This window comes from Platichthys flesus, chromosome 14 (assembly GCF_949316205.1).
Source record: "Platichthys flesus chromosome 14, fPlaFle2.1, whole genome shotgun sequence".
NCBI lineage: Eukaryota > Metazoa > Chordata > Actinopteri > Pleuronectiformes > Pleuronectidae > Platichthys > Platichthys flesus.
Window position 1 is genome coordinate 5,201,836 of NC_084958.1, and position 20,223 is coordinate 5,222,058.

The 20,223-nt window shown below is 41.4% G+C and overlaps 1 protein-coding gene across 1 annotated transcript in view; it reads right to left on the reverse strand.

Moving 5' to 3' along the window:
• col15a1b (collagen, type XV, alpha 1b) overlaps positions 1–20,223 on the reverse strand; it is a 49,580-nt gene that overhangs the window by 20,122 nt on the left and 9,235 nt on the right. The window contains exons 3-10 of the mRNA XM_062405356.1: positions 7,474–7,661; positions 6,867–7,076; positions 5,640–5,792; positions 2,925–2,999; positions 2,148–2,234; positions 1,004–1,115; positions 388–428; positions 115–279 (exon numbers count right to left, since the gene is read on the reverse strand). Coding sequence (XP_062261340.1) covers positions 115–279; positions 388–428; positions 1,004–1,115; positions 2,148–2,234; positions 2,925–2,999; positions 5,640–5,792; positions 6,867–7,076; positions 7,474–7,661 — 1,031 coding nt within the window. The remainder of the gene's footprint in view (positions 1–114; positions 280–387; positions 429–1,003; positions 1,116–2,147; positions 2,235–2,924; positions 3,000–5,639; positions 5,793–6,866; positions 7,077–7,473; positions 7,662–20,223) is intronic.

The following is a 20,223-nucleotide window of genomic DNA, read 5'->3' on the forward strand; positions in this document are numbered from 1 at the left end:
TCAAGCGAAAAAGGGTGAAAGTGGGTGACACAAAAACAACAGTGTAGGATTCAGGAGGGATAGAGCTTATGATCTCAATAGTTCAATAAAGGCTTGCAAACAAAAAACACACACCTTCTGTCCATCTCTCCCTGGCAGTCCAGTGGATCCGGGGGTCCCGGCTGGCCCTTTGGTCCCCCTTGATCCAGGATGAGTTTGCCCAGGCCGAGGGGTCGGTCCTGGGGGACCAGGTGGTCCGGGATCTCCACGCTCTCCTTTTATCTCAGGCCTGACATGACCCTGGAAATTCAAATAATTCTCTCATATTATTTATAAATGTGGTGTAGACAATTTGTAATAACACATTTTGATGACTGTTTGTATCTTTTGACTGACAGTGACACTTACGTCTCCTGATCTCTCTCCTGCCTCCTCTGTCCGGTGTGGCCCTGTTAATAAAGACATCCTCATGTTTTACTGAGCAGTTCCTGTGATGTAACTTCAGCCAAACGTCGAAACTTAACAAACATCTCCAATTTCTCACAAAGAAACATGAGCATCACAGTAAGTAAATGCACCAAATCTCAGTGAAATCACTGAGATTTGGTGCTTAAATCAGAGCATAAGCAAGTGTTGGTTTCATTATACCTGTAACATCTATTTCTGCTATTTATACTTGTATTACTGTCTCAAATGATTATGGATATAATTTAACAGTTACTGGTTCTTAATCTTTATTTCACCAGACTAAAGTAGCTAGGTGCTTACATGCCTTGCTTAAGGGTACCCCAGCAGTGGAAACAAAGGAATGCTAAAATGCACCAGTTCACAGGTGGGCTTCTCTTAGATTGAGATATTTAGACATATTTCAGATCTTTGCTGTGATGTCGATCCTGAAACACGAATGTATAGTTTCTAGCTACTTCTCGAGAGGTCACATTTACAAAGAGAAAAGAACATGTTGAAGAAGAAGTTTCAGTTAATTACAAGCAGAAAGCAAATAAACCAGGCATGTGATTCTGACCTCCTATCATTTCTTCATTGCTCTCTGTTGGTGTCATGTGACCAGAAAACTCTTCGAGCTCCTCCGCCGGAGCCTCAGTGGGAGGAGCCCTGACTGGAAAACTGTCCTCCCCCTACGAGAGATGGAGAAGATAAATTGGTCAAAAAAACTTAAAGGGGACATATTATGCCCATTTTACCACAGTTGATATGGTTCCTTGGGGTCTTAATGAAATGTCTGTAACATATTTTGGTCAAAATACCACACGGATCATTTAAAACAGCACCATTTTTACCCTGTCTAATACAGACCTGCTCAGATTGACCTGTTTTGAGTGCCCCGCCCCCCTTACCCCCAGTGAGCCTAGCTGCGAGAGCCCTAGCTCCCCAGCGCAGCCCCTCAGTGGGAGCAGTGGGAGCTTGAGCTGGCGCAGCAGCAGCATCCGTCCACACTGTTGAGTCAACGTTTAGAGGTGATCCGGGGGTCCCTTGTTTATGCGGCCACTTAAATGTCTGACGGGTAGCAACAGCGAGCTAACGCTAGCCAGGGAGCTGGGGTCCCCTAGCCAGTGGGAGCCCCTAGGGAGCTAGGGGAGTCCGCGAGCTAACCGGGACAGTGGATGGGCATGGTGTGACTATGACGTTTATTTCGGTCGTAATCCCATACAATGCACTCTAGCGTATAGTTTCTGATATAAAGGAACCACAACAATTCGCAAAAAAACTAAGGCTTTCCCAGTGACCTTAATGGCTTGCAACAGTTATTCCGCTTTTGGAAGGACAGTTTAGTTTGAAGCTTCAAAGTAAGTGTTTATTATGGGATGTTTGGGGTCAGACTCACTTCCTGCTTGTGGCAGGATGAAACATGGCACCGGAACAGGGAAGAAATACAAACTCATACACACATACAGAAGGATGCTGTTTTAGGGTTCTTATGATAAGATGGGGGGTGCAAACACAACAGCAAGTGTAACAGGCTATCATACACACACATACACACACAAACGCACACACACTGAGAGAATCACAAGATAACGCCATTTTAATAAACGTGGTGTGCAGCTGTGACCTCAACAAACTTACCAGGGACACAAAGAATATTTAAGACTGAATATATTCACTGCACAGAGATATGTGTATGAAGTGATGCCATCAATCAAGCCTACCTGTGCTGTGCCGTGTTTGCTCTTGGACATTTCCTCCTCTGTCTCCCTGTCATCCAGAGCATCATCTCCGCTGGCGAATCCCGAGGCCTTTGTCAAAGATCACATCAAATTGCTTGATTCAGAAAACAGGCTCACAACAAGATGTCCCAGATGATGTAGTACTCCAGTTTAACCAAACAGATAATTACCTGATTAAATTGTTAAGAACTCTGAATATATCATGAATAAAGTTCTATAAGAATGACTTTATTCACTGGTAAAATAAAGTCCACCTGTCAGTGTAAATGCTGGATCTACAGTTGATCTCATGCTGGAGACATCTAGCCCTGTAGTTTTTAAGTAGTGGTGAGTGGGTGTGGACATTTTCTTTTTTTTATTACTTTATAACTATGAAAAACAATTCCTCATTTCTCCTTAGTTTTTCCTTCAAGCCAGAGGAGAGTGTGTGTGTGTGTGTGTGTGTGTCCTCCTTTCTTCCAGGATTTTTTTTTTGTAGGGGTGTAAGTTTGTTTTTTTCTCTTCTGATCTTTTGATACAGCAATTAGCTCTTACAGTGTTAATTAAGAATGTGTTCCCTCCATAATTTTCTTCATCTAATGGAATAAGTCGTTTGTGTCTTATCCTCAATAAACTACCGGCCTGTCTGTGGCAACCAGTTTGAAAAAACTTCAGAAAAAGCTACTAGTGTGCGTGAGTGTGTGTGTGTGTGTGTGTGTGTGTGTGTGTGTGTGTGTGTGTGTGTGTGTGTGTGTGTGTGTGTGTGTGTGTGTGTCTCACATAAGGATCATCATCTTCACACTGCTCCTCAGCCACCCTCGGATCATCTTTTATCACTAGCTGCTGAATGGAGCCCTGGAGAGACACAGTGACAGTGTTAAAACTAACAACCAATTGAAACCGACTCAGGAAACTGCTAGGAAGTGAATATGCTGTTGACAGCAAATAAGTTATCACTCTGCCCGTAGAGAGAGAGGATAAGTGACAGTATAACTGAGCTCCTCAGCACAATCAATGGAAACACCATGATATACAGTTTTCCACCATAAACTCCACAGGCCCAAATGTCCTGTTGCTGTGAAGAAGATTTTGCTGCTCGCAGTTGTCCTTTCTTTGTCTTGAAAGAAATAAATCATGTTATTTGAAGGTGAATAGATTCTGATCTGTTTCTCCTAAACCCTCCTTATAGGAGAAATAAAGAGCAAGGGATTCATCCAAGACACATTTTAATTCTGCTATGCTCACTGGCTTCTCTTGGTTTTCTTTAGACTTGAATTTCACCCCTGGGACAAATTTCTGATATTGTGTAAGCCAGCCTAGATTTCTGGATGTTATCTCAAGAATCTCATTATTTGAGACAAATAAAGATTAGTGCGGGAGATCCATTTAAGATAGTGAATAAAGATCAGGCTGAGACAAGAGGGAGCCGATTTCTCGGGTGCTGAATGAAAAAAGTAGAGAACTAGTCTAAATCTCATATTGATCTTTAATTTAGTTCAGTTATAAAGTAAAAGTCCAGACAATGAAGAGAATTTTCCTTTCCTCTGGGTAAAGTGGTGATTGTTTAGGTGCATATGTTTGTGGTTCACGGATAACAGACCGAAATATAAATGTAGGTGGATTTATCCAGTAAAGACATGACAAAATAATATTGTGATTAATTCACCTACTGACTTACAATATTTGCTTTCAGTATAATTTCTTACGAATTGCATAGCATTATGAGTTAACTAATTAACGGAGATAGTTTAGGTCAAACAAAAAAGGAATATAATCTTCAAAACGTTGCTCTCTCTCCCTGTAGAGGAGCCCCACAAACAATGCAGTACCGTCACCATGGAGACCAAATTTCTAGAGATACATGTTACACATTTACAATACTCAAACTCACTGCATGGCAGTAATGCTACTGGTTTAAATGGCTTCTATGAGAACACAGAGAAAGAAGTTCACTCCTGTGGTCAACATTCACATACAAACACACGCTGATGAAAAAGGGCCCCATACCATGACTGCTCTCCTTTGAGGCACAAGACAACACACACACACACACACAGAGTGACCCAGATATTTCAGGCTGGACATGACTGCTGCTAAGCATGCACATATTGAGTGGCTACGCTTCAGATAACCCGCTCAGAAAGTCAAGCTGAACCAAACAAAGAAGAATGAAGTGGGAGAGACCACATCCAGTCACCATGGCAGCTTGTTTTGTGAGGGCTGTTTGCGTTGGGCTGGCAGTGAGTGTGAGTGTGCAGGGTGTTTTAGTTGTTCACTTTTTTCGTATGTTCTAATGTCTTTTTTTCCACCCTAGGAGACCCCCGACTGTCATTTCACACATATATATTTCAATGACATGCATACAATATGTTTTTCCCTTCATCAGAATATTGCAGTAAACCTACTACGTTATCACATTGGACAGACTTGGCTGCAATGGCCTTGATCCGACCACAACTGAGCCTTGACCACACGTCAGTCCTGTTGACATCTCCGGCTTCCGCATCTGCTACTGCTTTACTCCTCCATCCATTCCTCCCCTCCCTTCCACATATCATCCTTCTCTCCTCCTACTTCATCCTCTCCTCCCTTCATGTCACAGCCAGCACAGGATGTGGACTAGAGAGGAGGTGGGGTGGGTCACCATGACCTCTTGACCCAGTTTAAAACGTGGCTGTGAGAGGTCCAGATTGTCTTATAAAGATGGATTAGTGCTGTAGAGTCCAGCCATCATGTGGTCTGGCAAAGATCAGAAGACATGAAATGCCCCAATCCTCCGAACTCTCTCATCAACAAGTCACATCGGTCAACAGAACTGCTGCTCACTGGATGATCGAGTAAAACCCAGAGACAGCAGTATATGAAAATACCAGAAATTCTCAAACCAGCCTGTCAACAATAATGTCACTGTCAAGGTCGTTGTGAGATCACTTCTTTTCCCCCATTTTGAGGGCCCGGTTACACATAAACAAATGTTTCAAGGGCGAACCTTCACCTCCTGTTTACTTCCAATATGTGTGAGGAGGCCGATAAAACGTTGTCTTCCTTTGGCGAGGCACATCGCACCATGGCTTTGCTTGGCATTCCGGTTTTCTAAACCTTGACCCACGATATATATATCAAGTCGGAACTACTCACTACTACTGCTACTAACACTTCTGACGCCATCACTTATAATCCAATTAACATCATTTTACAATCAGCTCATATCATATGAACTGTTTAATCGTTATACTTGCAAAGTGCATGACCGTCTCCTTTGCAGACTGAATAACTCTCCAGAGGAGACAGACTGGGGGTGGATGATTTCAAACTTTTTTTACATGATAATCGGAGGCTGCACACCTACTCACACACATTAACCAATGTAGTCCTGAGGCCAACAGCGCAGAGCAGACACAGGCAGTCAGACATATTCTCTCAGGACAGAAAAAAATCCTTGTCTTCTTCCTCTGGATTCAGACATGCGTTCACAGGCACAGTTTGTTTACTCACCACAAACTTGTCAAGCCCCGTGTTTCCTGCGTTGGCGACAAAGATGCCTGAGTTGTGAGAAAATGTGAGTCTCTCTGGGCTGCGATGGAAAGTTGCCCTCTCTGCCTCTCCACAGTCCATGTAGAGACGCACCTCATCATGCTCCACCACCACCTGAGATACAGAGCATATACACACTTAGTGTCATTTAGAAATGTACTTACAACTCCAGGGTTTTCCGTTGACATGAGGCCTTTGATTGTGTTGATTAAACAACTAGGAATATATTATTTTTCCTAGAGCAAAATTGTCTTTTTGACCATTCCCTCACAGGAAGGTTGGGGTCAGCTTACATTTTATTTTAAAAAAGCTCCCATTAATATAACACATAGACATTTTACATGCTTTTTATACATTGTTTAAAATGATAAGAGTCTTGTGGAATGAACTTATTACTTTTATTTTTAACTCATAAGTAAATGTTCCCTAAGTGTTTTAATAAACAAAGTGAATAAAGTGAGAGTTAGAAGAACAGGTTAAAAATGATTTGCAAACACACAATCAAAGATTTTGACAATTGCAGAAACAAACTATGCAAATCAATCACAATGAAATACAAGAAATACGATAATTTTACAAGTCCTTGCACCTCAGTACATCTCTGAGCTCCTCTGCTGCCCCAGATCTTTAAGATCCTCAGACAAACTGCTCCTGGCTTTCCCTCACTATAATTAGGTGGCTCTTACTATTCTTTGATATTGCTTTTATCTTCTCTTATTCTAGTGTGATTGTATCGTATAGCACTTTGGTCAACTCTGGTTGTTTTTAAATGATTAGATGGTTTTTGGTTTGATTTGAACGGTAAATGGTAACTTAAAAGATACAAGAAAAGTATCACCCAGTTAATCAAAACAATGATGTAAAAGTGGGTTATGAGAAATACTTTAAAGACAAAAATTCTCATCTGAGTATAACAGGTAAATTATACCCTGTCCCCCTGAGTCTTCAGCCTTGACTGAAGGCCAGCTAAAAGGGATATATTGATAGATCTCTAGCTATGGACTGCTGAACCAAATAGCTCAGTGCTAAACTCTCCTGAAAATCAAGAGATATGAGAGATTTTGCTTTTGTCATTTGGTTAAAGGTCTTGCAGGCTCATTTTGTAATTAATTATTGTCCAGTATCAGATCAATAAACTGTACCTCTATAATTAGTCATATTACATGAACTGTTCCAGATGATGCTCACCGTGAACCGTGTCCACTGGTCAGTCATGTCGGGGACACTGAAGGCAGCAGCTTTGTGGCTGTGGGACACCTGCCCTCTGTCAGTGTAGTACAATAAGATGCTCTGGAGGCCCCCACGCACCGGAGTGAGGGCCAAACCCAGCTCCACCACCTGCTGACCGGCGTCTGTGATGGCGAAGAACATGCCCCCCCTCTGACTGGACGGTCGCACCTGCAGCAAGCACGAGGTAGAAGACAGCAGAGGTCAGGAAAAACGTAATGCTTCAGAGCAGTGAATGCATCATATGAATATTGCAGTTGTACAAAATTATTCCCATTAAAACCATACGCTCAATCTGTATTTACTGTAACCAATAATACTGTTTTCATGAATTTCAAGGAAAAAAATTAGGACCTGAACTTTTGTGCTATATCATCAGAATTCCACCAGGTGGAAGCACAGAGAGGGTCTATCTAACAAGTAGGTGTTTTACATCACAATAAATTCCTGCAAACTGATAATAGCTTAGCACCATCGTTTCCAGACCACTGTATCCAAAGCCACGGTGAGGCCTTAATCACAGCATGAGGTTTAAAAGGTTAGAGGGTTCAGATCTCAGTAGCGTTACCGTGACGATGATGGCAAAATCCTTGTAGAATGGCCCCGGCACGAAGGTCTTGGTGAGCCGGCCAATGTTGGCTTCAGGCCCAAAGATGTACGCTGGGAACCCTTCATATCCAGGAGTGAAAGAGACCGAGGGAGGGAGAGGCACGCCAATTAACTCAGTCAGGTCCAGATGCCCCCCCGAGCCTCGCTCTGAGAGAGACAGAGAGAGAGAAGACAACGTGAACATGGGTAAATGGAAATAAAGAAAGAGCGACAGGTGGGGAGAAGCTGAAGAAGATGTCCCTGTCCATGTTTTTTGTATCATAGTACTGATGATCCGTTTTTGGTCTCTTTTTAATTTTATCTAGAACTCTGAAGTCACCTCATCAGAATCACACAATCAAAGTTGGTATCAACTTAAATGAGCACGTGATCGCCCTCAAGATCTGTTCTTTTCACTTCCTGTTACACTACCTTTCCACTGATCAGTCTTTTTTCCTGACAGAGGGATCACTTCACTGACTTTATCTCTGACTCCAGAGCTCCAGGATCTAGATCTCACACTACTCAACTATTATCATTAATACAACTACTTTGAAATGGTGCCCTGCTATCATTAATTACATCATTGTATCCATACAAACTATCATATTTATGTTCATTGTGACAACCAGTCAGGCAGAGCTTAAATGTGTTAGTTACACAACTGTTCCTGGTCCCCCCCCCCCCCCCATTCACAACACTACAGAAAGGAAGAGAGGTAGATCTGAATCATCCTGACACCACTGGGATTTGACTCAATTTGATCCTGACTCTTTCCGCGCCTCCTTGTCCTGCCTCGCATGGACTTAATCCTCCGAAAGAGAAATGCACGCGAGCACACAAGTGTGGCCAATTAGAGTATTCAGCCTGTACGTGATGAGACGTTTTCACATTCCCTTGATTCCTTCCACTATGGAGCCCGTCTCCTGTAGCGACAAACTCTCATCTCTGCATTCCAGCCAGGCTCACCCCTGATACCTACGCATATGTCTGCTATACACACACAGGTCAAACACACATCTCACCCACATGAACACACATTTAGGGGGTTCTAATTCATCAGCCTGACCAACTGGAAACAGTTGATTAGAGGGTTTAGAGTGTGTGTGTGTGTGTGTGTGTGTGTGTGTGTGTGTGTGTGTGTGTGTAGGTGGCTGACGTCTGGAGAGTGGTCCTCTTTACATTTATGCATTTAATGTTGCAAACACTGGTGTTGTGCTTGTTGCAGGCACTCAAGAAACACACACACACACACACGCACACAAACAAATTCCTTTTACACAGCCTGCTCATGCTGAGAGTATTGCACCTTTGTTCCACCTTACTGTTCTGTAAAGTTACCTTAACCCAGCAGCAGAAGTACTCATGATTCTGTCAGGCTCTAAACTCTTGGTTAAAGAGTTGTAGTTTTTTGTCTCTTTATGGACTCTTTTGTTTATTTAACATTTACCCGTGTTTCCTTGTTTCAGATTTGTTTTCAAAATTCGTTTCTGTTCCATTTACTTCCTGTGTGTCTTTGTGTGTTTCCCTCCAGTTTTGAGTAGTGTTTTTACACCACTGTGTGTGATGTAAAACACTATTGTGATCACACAAACTCCTTTTACACAGCCTGCTCATGCTGGGAGTATTGCACCTTTACTGTTCTGTATAGTTGCCTTAACCCAGCAGCAGAGGTAGTCACAAAACCTGTGAAACACTATTGTGTTTCACATCACATCCTCAGGTTCTGAAACACTGATGTGACATCTAAAATGAAACACACTGCAGAGGCTTTATGTCGGCTTATTGACTTTAATGAAAGGCCACATAATGTGGGGTCTTCCTGATCGTATGTGGCGGGATCTCTCTATAATAGGGGCTTGACACACATACTTCAGAACTGTGTTAGCAAGGCCTTACCTGCAGACAAATCCCTCTCCACTGAACATCATGTGATAGGGATTAAATCGCTGATTCTTCAGAATAATTCATGCTGACATTAGATGAGATTTTAAACACACACATCTCACACAATGCATGTTCAAGGCCTTCTCCCCTGATAAGACCTGACCATGACCAGATCTAAATCTTCTCTGTATAACTCGTCCATTCACACATTCATGGTCAGACAGATAACTTACTCCGGTGTCATCATTCTTTCAGATTCATTCATAGTTTTCAAATCAGTCGTCTTCATTTTGTGTCATTTTTCCCGCCATTGTGACTCCCTGCTCCTGAACCTAATCCTCGTCATGCTCGTGGCCACGTGGATGCCTGTTCAACTTGTGGAGACTTGTGAACCCAAGTTGAACAACCCCTCGACGGTGCCATATATAACCTTTTAAATCCACTCGACCCTGACGTGCCACACAAAAGCTTCCTGTTCCTTTGTTGTCTAGAGATCTCAGCTTCTTACACCCGCAGATACTTCTGTGTCACAAACCAACGTCCCATAGAAACAAAAAGCACAGCTTCAGTTCTGCGTCACGCTCAGGGACATTATTTTTTATTTAGATTAGATAGTGTAGTTAAGCCTAATTTCTTTAACAGAGTTTTACCGTAATCACATGTTAACACAAAATATGCCAGCTTGACACTATTTTCTTTACTGATATTCACTGGCCGCAATGTGTGTTCTGTGTGCTTTCAGTTTACACACCGAGTTAATTGTGAAAGCTGCACTTATTAATGTTTTCATGTTAAATATAGTTAAACCTTGTGTTCTTTAATAAGGGTTGCTCAATATAGTGACTTACCCACGAGGAATGACGGTACCACTTCCTCATTCAACTCAACATCTTAAGCATCTTTCAGCTGACTGGTTTGGTTTTACCTTGTGTAGTTTCTTCTTGATGAGCAGCTGTTTGCTAGCAGGTTCCCCATATTAAATAATTATGTCAATGTTATGTTTACAAATTGTTTCTGACGCCCCCAGGTGGTCAAACAGAACAACAACGCAATGGAGGTTTCATGGTGTATTAATTCCAATATTAGAGTATGATCCAACCAATGAACAACATAGAAAAGGAAGGAAAAAACATTTCTAGTGTAAAAATAATGTCAATTCTCCTGACATTTCACTAATCTCTGCTTTTTTTGGGGGAATACTGGATAGTAAATAAAAGTTATATTAATACAATATATATCGATTATTCAAAAAACATCACTTGCTGGTCGTTGGCAGCCTGTGATAAGGGAATGACATTAACAATGCTTCTCTTACAATTTGTTGTTATGCAACCTATAAACCTTTATATAAACCTTTCTAGGTTTTAACAATAAATATGAAGCAAACCAACCCAGAGTAATGGTGTTTTCATTCTACGGACAGATTTTAGGATATATATTTGAAAAACAGCCCAGTAACACTCACCACTCTTCCAGTGTTTCAGTGGTTTGTTTTGGGGCCTGGTTTTGCTGTCTGCACCTGCATTCTCCACTGCAGAGAGCCTACCAGGCTCTGCAAGGCTAAGGCCAGAGAGGAACTCTCCAAGCCCGGCTGTAGGAGCCACAACAGACCCCTCTGTCTCAGTGCCACCCTCCACACTCTCCTCCGTCACCCCGTCCTTCACTTCCACTTGTCCTGTTGTCCACGGGGTGTCAGAAAAGCCCGGGGAGGAGATGGATGGAGAGGTGGTAGAGGGAGGAATGGAGGGAGGAGAGGATTCTGAGCTGGTTTTTGGGTTTGCCCAGATGAAACTCCACCATTGGGCTTGTGCAGGAGAGCAGAAGAGGAAGAGGAGAGCAAACGAGAGACAAAGGGTTCCCATCCTCTTCCTGTGTCACACACACACACACTGATGCACGCTGATACTGTCCACTGTGGTCACAGAAGCCTACACATGTGCAGGACAGGTGCTGTGAGAGGAGGCACATGCAGAGTCCTACAGAATGTGTAAAAGCAAATCTCAGCACTGCAGGAGATCCGGTGTCACAAGACAGATACTCAAGTAGTGTCTTTTCAGCCTCTTTCTGTCCTCTCTGCCGCCTCTTCACATTTGTCTCCTCTTCTTCTCCCCTCTCGTTAGAAGTCCTCGCTCTCTCTGTCCGTCTCTGTCTCTTGCTCTGTTTCTAACTCCCTGACATCTCTCTTTTTTTTGCGCCCCTTCTCTCCCCCCCACCCCCTTGTGTAATTACCCAGTCCCCCTCCTCTGGCACTCCACCACACAGCCGACTTGGTTTTCTCTGCCCTCTTCCCTCAGACAGGCAGATTAGAGAGTTAGTTAGTTCACTACTCCTCCCCTCCTCCTCCTCCTCCTCCTCAGCCTCTTTCCTCCCTCTCTATCTCTCTCTCTCTCTCTCTCTCTCTCTCTCTCTCTCTCTCTCTTTTCTGTGCATTGTGAATGATTTGTGGAGCATCATTCACAATGCTGCATCCTCTGTGTCCCTTTCTCCTGACGCTCCACAGTGTTAATACACAGCTTATTACAACAGAAACGTCAGGGGGAAAGCTTCTTTACAAACAGGATTTGTTTGAACAGAGCAAACACTGTTATATCTAAATGATCTCTACTAATAATGAGAGCAGGATACCAGATAAAAATAGAATGAGTTTCCGAAGAGAGAAAACATATATACAAGTTTATATATATTTATGTGTGCCATTATTGTCCCGGTTGTTATTTGGTCCAGTTATATTTTGGTTTGGGAAATACTTAATAGATGATAGCTTCTTGTTATTCAGTTAACAGAGCAGATTGATTTACATCGTGAAATCTCGTGTTCAGAGCAGAATTAATTTTGTGTGAATACAATACACTTCAGTCGTAATTAAACCAAAGGGAGAAAAAATAATCGGTTAAAATACATTTTCTCAGGTTTATTTAGAAGTAGGATCAGAAAAAGACTGTTTTATAGACTTCAGTACCATTCTTAATTTCTGGTGTGAATCAGTTTCATCTCTGTAACCAAAATTTGCCCTCAATTTGTTTCCCTAATATTAATTTTACTCTTCACTAATTTGTAATGCTACTCTTAACGCCCAATAAGGCATCATGTTGGTGTTAGAACTTTGATTTAGGGATAATTAAAAAATGACCAAAGCTTAAATGGAAACATGTCTCTGTGGTGCAGCTCAGTGATCAGGGGCAGAGGGAGCGAGGCCCCATGTCGATGATGACAAAGGGAAGTCTGTCCTTTTGTATTGTGCTTCTCTAAATGTTTGGAGAGGTCCATGATGAGCTGGAGCTGCTGTATGGCTGCGGATGGTGCAGTGGGTGGAGGGTGGAGTTGTTTGTTCAGGCTGATACTTTAATGTAAGCGGTGCGGTCACACTGATGTATGTTTTGGGCCACTTTGTTTTTGCAGTTGCATCAATCTTGAAGTGTCAAACAACCAAAAAAAGGGTTAGGGTTAGGGTTAGGGTTGCTATTACAAGCCACTTTGACTTCTTATAGCAGGAAAAGCAAAGGTTTTAACTAATCAAATGAATGATGTTCTGGTGTCCTAGTGAGACTTGTCAGTGTGCCAGTGAGTCAGCCAGCACAATACCAGTAGCTGAGTGGAACTCTCCAGCATTCATTTGAATATTTTTATCTGTGTTTCACCAGCTGTGACATGTTAAAATCGTATAAATCAGCAATGGGAGTAAAACTAGATACATGTAAATATGAAAATATGTTACAAAAATTACATTTTACGAACCTCTCCCCCTTTCCAAGTACGCTCCAAATACATGTCTTTCCAAAGATGTCTTTTGACACTTAAGTAGTTCTTATCATACTGACGTTTTGTCCAAATGTTCATGTTTCTGATAAGTTGGTTTTAGTTATATATTTGATGCTATGAAATGGGGTGAAATTTCAAAATCGACAGCTGAGGCTGACTCCAGATAAGTCAAGCCTGTATGCTGGCCAGACCTCATTCAATATCCTGGATTTATTGAGTTTATAAACAAAATCTAACAATCTGAATACATGACCACTGCTAATTCAGCTGAAATCAAAACATCTATCTATTTCAGACATGCTCATAACCATGATTAATTCAGTTTTCATTCATATGGTGCACTCTTATCCATATTTCCTGCTCTACTTTCCATTTCTTTTCCCTGAATGACTCGACTGGAGAAGGGTTGTTGGTTGTAGCTGCTGTTTGTTACTATTTTTTTCCTCATATCCTGCTCCCATGCTGGTCAGAATGCACGGAAATACACTTGTGGGAAAATAAGGGTGGTGGGGCTCTCTAATGGAGCAGATGATGGGCTTAAGATTTAAAGAGGGGGTGAGAGAGAAACCCCCCCAGGGGAAGAAGCTTGATTAGTCATGGATTAGCCAAGGATGGGGGTGTGGTGAGGAGGGGATAGAGAAGGTCAGAAAGATACACGTGGGGGGGCAGCCCTGATGCTTCACCACAGAGAGACCTGGCATGTCATACCAACACGCACACACACATACACACACACACACACACACACACACACACTGCTGTCATCCCCTCTGAGGTGGTCAGAGGTGGCTGCTTCTGACTTTAACGGTTAGTAATTCTACAAGACATCATTACAGCCGGATATGCATTGAAAGTAGTGTCAACTAACATTATCACAGTGTGTTTATCAGAACTGAAAAATGGTGCCTCCTGGTCTGAATGTGTTGAGTTGATCATGACCAGTGTTGGGAGTAACGGCGTTTAAGTATAACGGCGTTACTAACGGAGTTCTTTTTCAGTAACGGAGTAATCTAATTAATTACTTTTGTCATCGTTACAACGCCGTTATCGTTATTGATAATGTAAAGTGGCGCGTTACTACAATTTGGTTGAATGAAGCGTGCGGTTGTAACAAATCACCCTGTTCAAACCCCAGGGGAAATGCTCTACGCTTTTCATTTTAAGGACACGGGCGGACTCGACCCGCTGTGTACCTTGCGCGCTGCCCGACCAAGTTATTATAAACGAAAGATCCCTGGTTGGACCGATGACCTTGTTATCGGTCTAACCCCTAATTAAATAAATATAAATATAAACGAATTCGACACAAAAAGGTTGCGTATTATAAGTGTATTTAAACAAAACCCACATCAATCCCACATATCCCCGTGCTCGAGCCCGCAAACCAAGGCGGCCCCGTAAACATAAACACGCTATTTACACACATTCAACACATCAATATTTATTTGTATATGTTTTAATTCTATGCATCATATGGCAGGCTGTAATCTATTGAGTTCAAATAAATACCATATGTTCTAAAATACTGTATATAGTGTTTTTATTCTTCAATCAGTTAATATAAACATCTTTGACGTTAAAGATGTTACAGAACGTAACAGCGTTATAAAACATGAAAAATAACGCCACAGTTACTTTGCTGAGTAACTAATTACTCTAACAATGTGGTAACTGAGTTACTAACTCAATTACTTTTTGGGAGAAGTAATTTGTAACTGTAACTAATTACTTTTTAGAAGTAACTTGACCAACACTGATCATGACAGTGACAGTGAACCAAAACAGTAAGTTGAGGGCCATACAACCAAGACAATGAGCTGATAGACCATAAAGAGCACCTGAAAACTATAGTAGACTTAGTTATTTATTATTTTGGGTCCAACACTACAAGAAACCCTTTTGACATTACTCACAGGCCCTGTGCAAACCAGGTATTAGAATGTGTCTCGACCGATCAGATCTCACTTATTTGCCGATAAACACAATTTCTGTTTGAAAAGACCCATTTATGTTGTTCTAAGCCAGAGTATACAGATGTGTCTGTGTGTGTGTGTGTGTGAGTGTGTGACAAAGAGAGAGAATTTAATGGTAATGACCACAACTCTACAATTTAACAGGATTTTACATGTAAAATAGTAAAGTAAATTTTTTCTTTATTGAAAATCAATCTGTGTCAGTCAATGTGGATATTATGGCGAGCATATTTAACCCTGTCATGAGTGTGTAGCATATCCATTACAAGTATTTGTGGAGAACTTAATCAAAATAAATCTTCGTAGGAATCCTGACCTGCAGGTGGCGTTGTCCAGCCTCGAGGTTCACTAGTCCTCATCGTTTTGCCTCAGTCACATATGTAACTTTGTAACTATATGAGTGCACACTATAAGCCTCCTGAAACGAATAAAGACTGCAAGTGAAAAAATCCTTGTTAAGTTTGAAAAGATACACAACCCGTATCAGTACAGCAATAACAAGTTAGATATGAACATTTTTAAGCCATAAACCATAAGCCTTGTAACGAATGTAAACAAGATTTTTCTGAGATAATTATTTCTATCATGCAAAACACATTTAGGAGAAACATTTTTATCTGATAGTTTTTCAAAATAGTCACTGTTGGAGCAACTTCAGGAACCTTACAGTTATTGAACTGTTGTTTCTCAGCAGTCCTGTCAACATCAGCCAGTCAGAGACAGAACAGTAACTGGAGGTCATTAAGCTGTCACCTATAAACTAGGACTGTTGGTCATCATATTTGAGGATAAATTAAATGAAGGGATGCACGGGGTCATTGCCACGGCCCTCTTGTAGTCACATAAAAAGAAAGCAGCCACTCTCATGAGTATTTTCAGACCCCCTTTTTTTCTGTTGGGAGTGACCCCGTTTAGGACCTCTGGATTCCAGGAAGAATAACCCTTTCACCCTTCACCTCTCTCTCTCACTTCCCGCTCTACCTAGCAACCGCTCCAACAATAAACTCTAATTGGTTTACTGTCACAGCCGATCACGAGGGGATGCCATGGATTTATTCGCAGAAATGAACGATTATGTGGCTGCAGGAGACTGAGGAGAAATCATGGGATCGGGAGACTTTGAAAACTTTTGACACCTAATCATAAGGACACAGCTACAATAATTACTTCTATAACTTTGAAAAAGAGCCAATCATCTACTTGATGTTTTTGGGTCTACAATATGTTATTTATAACAAACAAATATTGTCCTACTCAGGTCAGATGTTAAATAGAAAGTATTTTCATTGAATTATATATAAATTTATGTACAGTAAACTTAAAAAGCCCTACAAGCAGAAATAGTGTTTATTGTATAATTGCCTACTACCAGCAACAATATCTAAGTACCTATTTGAGCAATGGAGGCCTCCATCTAGTGGTCATAAACAATTATACACGTGAGAGTTTTTCAAACCACACCACTTTACTACCTACATGTGTTGTCTGTTGTCTTTTGTATATGTTTAATTTTAGGTTTCTTAGTTTAGTTTTCAAGTATGTAAAGCACTTTGAAACTGAGTTTTAAAAAGTGCTGTATAAATGAAGTTCATTATAATTATCATCATTAGTATAATAATTATTGACATGACAGAAATTGTCCAATCAAAACAAGTGGCACATATACGGTATAAGTCAGTCTGTAGGTCCATGAAGTGAATATTCCAGTTTACAAACCACCACTTACTCTAACTTATTATTTCTGTGATTAGTGGGAAATACCTTTACTAGTTTGAGGCTATTCCTTATTATATTTACTGTCACAACAATCAATACCGCCTACAAAGTTTTACATGATAAATATGGTTACACAAAACCCAGGTTTTGTCAATACAGTAACATAATATCCACATAATACATGATGGATATGAAGAGATGCTTATAGTACTGTAGTGATACATGGCCTCAAAAGAGTCTTGGGAGCAACTGTCCATGACCTCAGGAAACACCTCACCTAAATAAAAAGATTTCACAGTTTTTTTGCAGGAAAAAAAAAATGAATTAGGATGAATAAAATAACACAGAAAATATATATTTAACAACAGACTTCACCGTCCAATTGTAAGATGATGGTCAGAGTTCCTTTTTTCTGTGTGTTCGTAAGTCCAACGTGGGTGTACTTGGTTTTAGAGTGTACAGGATTGTCCGCCATGCCAATTAGAGCGAAAGAGGGTTTGGCTCACTGGTGAGTGTTTTTGTGCCAGAACAACAGAGTACTCATTTACAGGGCACAAAAGGTTGTGAACAAACTCTTTTTGAATAAAATAATACTTCACAAACTAATGCTCTAAATGACAAACTGACCCATTTCAGCTCAAAAGATGAACCGCAGCGTTCAAGTTTAATTTAATCTGGTTGTCAAACAAGACCAAAGTCATCTGGGGAATTCAAAGTGGCTTTTTCTACTGTGTTTTCTTTTGTGTGTGACATATATTTTACTCGAGCGCCAGTATATGTTTGATTGACACATGCTCAGGACCAACCATAAGCCAGAGGTCCAGGTGGGCAGGCTGCTAAGGTCAACAGTGAGGACCTGTTCTCAGGTAACAGTAAACCACACAAACACATTTTCAGACGCTCTCACACACATAGACGTTGTAGCCAGTAGCCGAGCAGTCAATGAAGCCTGTGTTGCTTAGCTGTTTTTCTCATGCACCTCCCCCCTGCTAACCCACCCTTCCTCCCTCTTCCTCTCCTCCTACAATATGTTTTCATTCCATATTTCAAGGCCATGTTCAGGAAACGTTTGGACTGCATTTATATGGTCTTGGTGGAAAGGCCGGTAGAAGAAAGAAAGAAAGAAAGAATGGGTGTTAAGCTACTAGGAAGGAGGAGTGAGTCATCCTCATGCAGCCAAAAGAGTCACTGATATGCATCAACAACATGATAAATTAAGCACGTACACTGGTCAAATACAGAACAGAACTTTAAGAAAGAACTGTGACCTATTAATGTTGCTAAAATGTTTAAATCATATAGACCAAAGTAAAAAAAGAGAAAATAACTAAATTAATGAAAAGTGTGTGTGCTTATTGTTTTTCCTGAATCATAAATACTTAATGTAAGGTTCATAAGTGAGAAATTATCATCGATTGCTGCATGAAAGTTTGTCTTAATATATTTTACATCATTCCTGTCTTTGACAAGAATTGTTGATCCGACTTGTAATTTACTTTCACGTCACTGAGGGGCAGCAACACTTTCCACTGAGGCTCTGACCTCCGGTTGAGGTTCAGCGGTGATTGTGTGAGTGGGACGGCATCCCTGTGTCTGATCGCATCTCTTTTGTCTCCAGAGACGGCAGGTGGGACACAAAGAATGCCCGGAATGTGAGAGATGATGTCCCACGTGCACGCGGGGAGACATAAGGTGCACAATGACATGCACTCGCACTCTTTGAACCTCTGGCTCCAACCTCCAACCTCAGTGATGACAAATGGACTAGCTGCAGGCAAGAGGGTGTGTGTGTGTGTGTGTGTGTGTGTGTGTGTGTGTGTTGCCATCACTTCTCTGCATTCTGACTAAAATAAAATAAAATAACATGGTCGTTTAGGCATTTGATTCAAGTTATGGTTATGGTTGAAAAACTAAAACAATTAAATAAAAAGGTTCACGTGACTTTGAAGAACCATTTAAGAACCATTATATTAGTAGTAGTTGTAGTAGTAGTTATTCTAGCCAGCAATTTATATAGGACATCTATGCCCATACTTTGCATGGGAAAATAGGGGGGAAACCGACACGTTAAGGGCGAGACAGAAGAAGGGTCATCTTGAGAACAGCCACGAAAAAAATAGAGAAAAGAAAACAGGATAAAGATAGGGAGTCCGATATGTTGTCAGAGGGAGAGTTTGGCCCGAGGGTAGGATTAACCCAAACAACTGACCCGCCTACACATCTAAACACACGGGAGAAACCTAAAGTACCTGATTTCTCTCCAGACAGGGTGTTCTCTTGTTTCTGTGATTTTCATCATCTGAAAATTTGTGTGTGCCATTATGAGTCAGAGATCCCTCTCTGAGCCAATAGAGCATGTAAAAGTATATAATCTAGATTGCATCGCGCTGAAGGACAAATTTTGGGTAACATGGCAACACGCAAACTGATTCAAAGCAACAAGTCATGGGTTTACTGATGGCAGATTACAATAAACCCCTGTATGTGTGGATATGAGAGGGAGGGAGCGCATGGATAGATAGACTTTCATTGTCCAAGAATGGAGGTATAACTTCATCAGCTTGTAGCACACGTCATAGCAGCAGCTGAGCACCGGAGCAGGCTGTCTTATTCAAATGAATCTAACAGGTATGAGAGAGGAAAGTCACACTAACAACTGCCCCGTTCATCTAAACTCTTAAATCCATTTAAAAACTCCATGCTTTTGACGAAAGCCAGCATCAAGATAGTTCTGGATAATGACCCGGGTGTGCATCCAGCCAATTGCCTTTGAGGAGTCATGGGGCCAGAATAACAAAGCCTAACACAGCCTAAGACAGAAACCCACTTGACTAACCAGAAACAGGCATGTGGTCGAAGGTAAATTTAGTTTATCTATCTTCGACTATCTTTACAAGATTAGCTGCATTTGAATTTTTACTGCATGGACAAACTGTGGTTAAATTTAACAACCAAGAGTTTGAAAGGCCTTGTGTTGTCAACTGTCGAATCCACTGCTGTGTCATTTAGCATGAGTCCCAGCAGGCACAAGGTTTTGTCCTGTATGTGGGAATCTGACCTCTCTCCACAGGGGGGTTTTCAACAGGCTTCATGCAGATAGATTTTGACTTAACTTCCTAAATTCTTGTGCAAGATGCAATTTTTTTTTTAAATGTAATATTAATATTACCAAGGAAGCAGATAGAGTTCATTGTGGACCTGTAGCAGAGGAGCGGGTTGAAGCATCTGCTGCTGGAGAAGAAGTTTCGACACAATCCGTGGAGACAAAGAAGGCTCAACTTGAGCTGTACTCTCAATCGCTACAGACAAAGTGTGGACCAGCGGCCAAAACAAACTAGAGGAAACGTTGGACATGTCACCATCGGTGCATTACAAGAGGACCTGGGTCGAGAGCG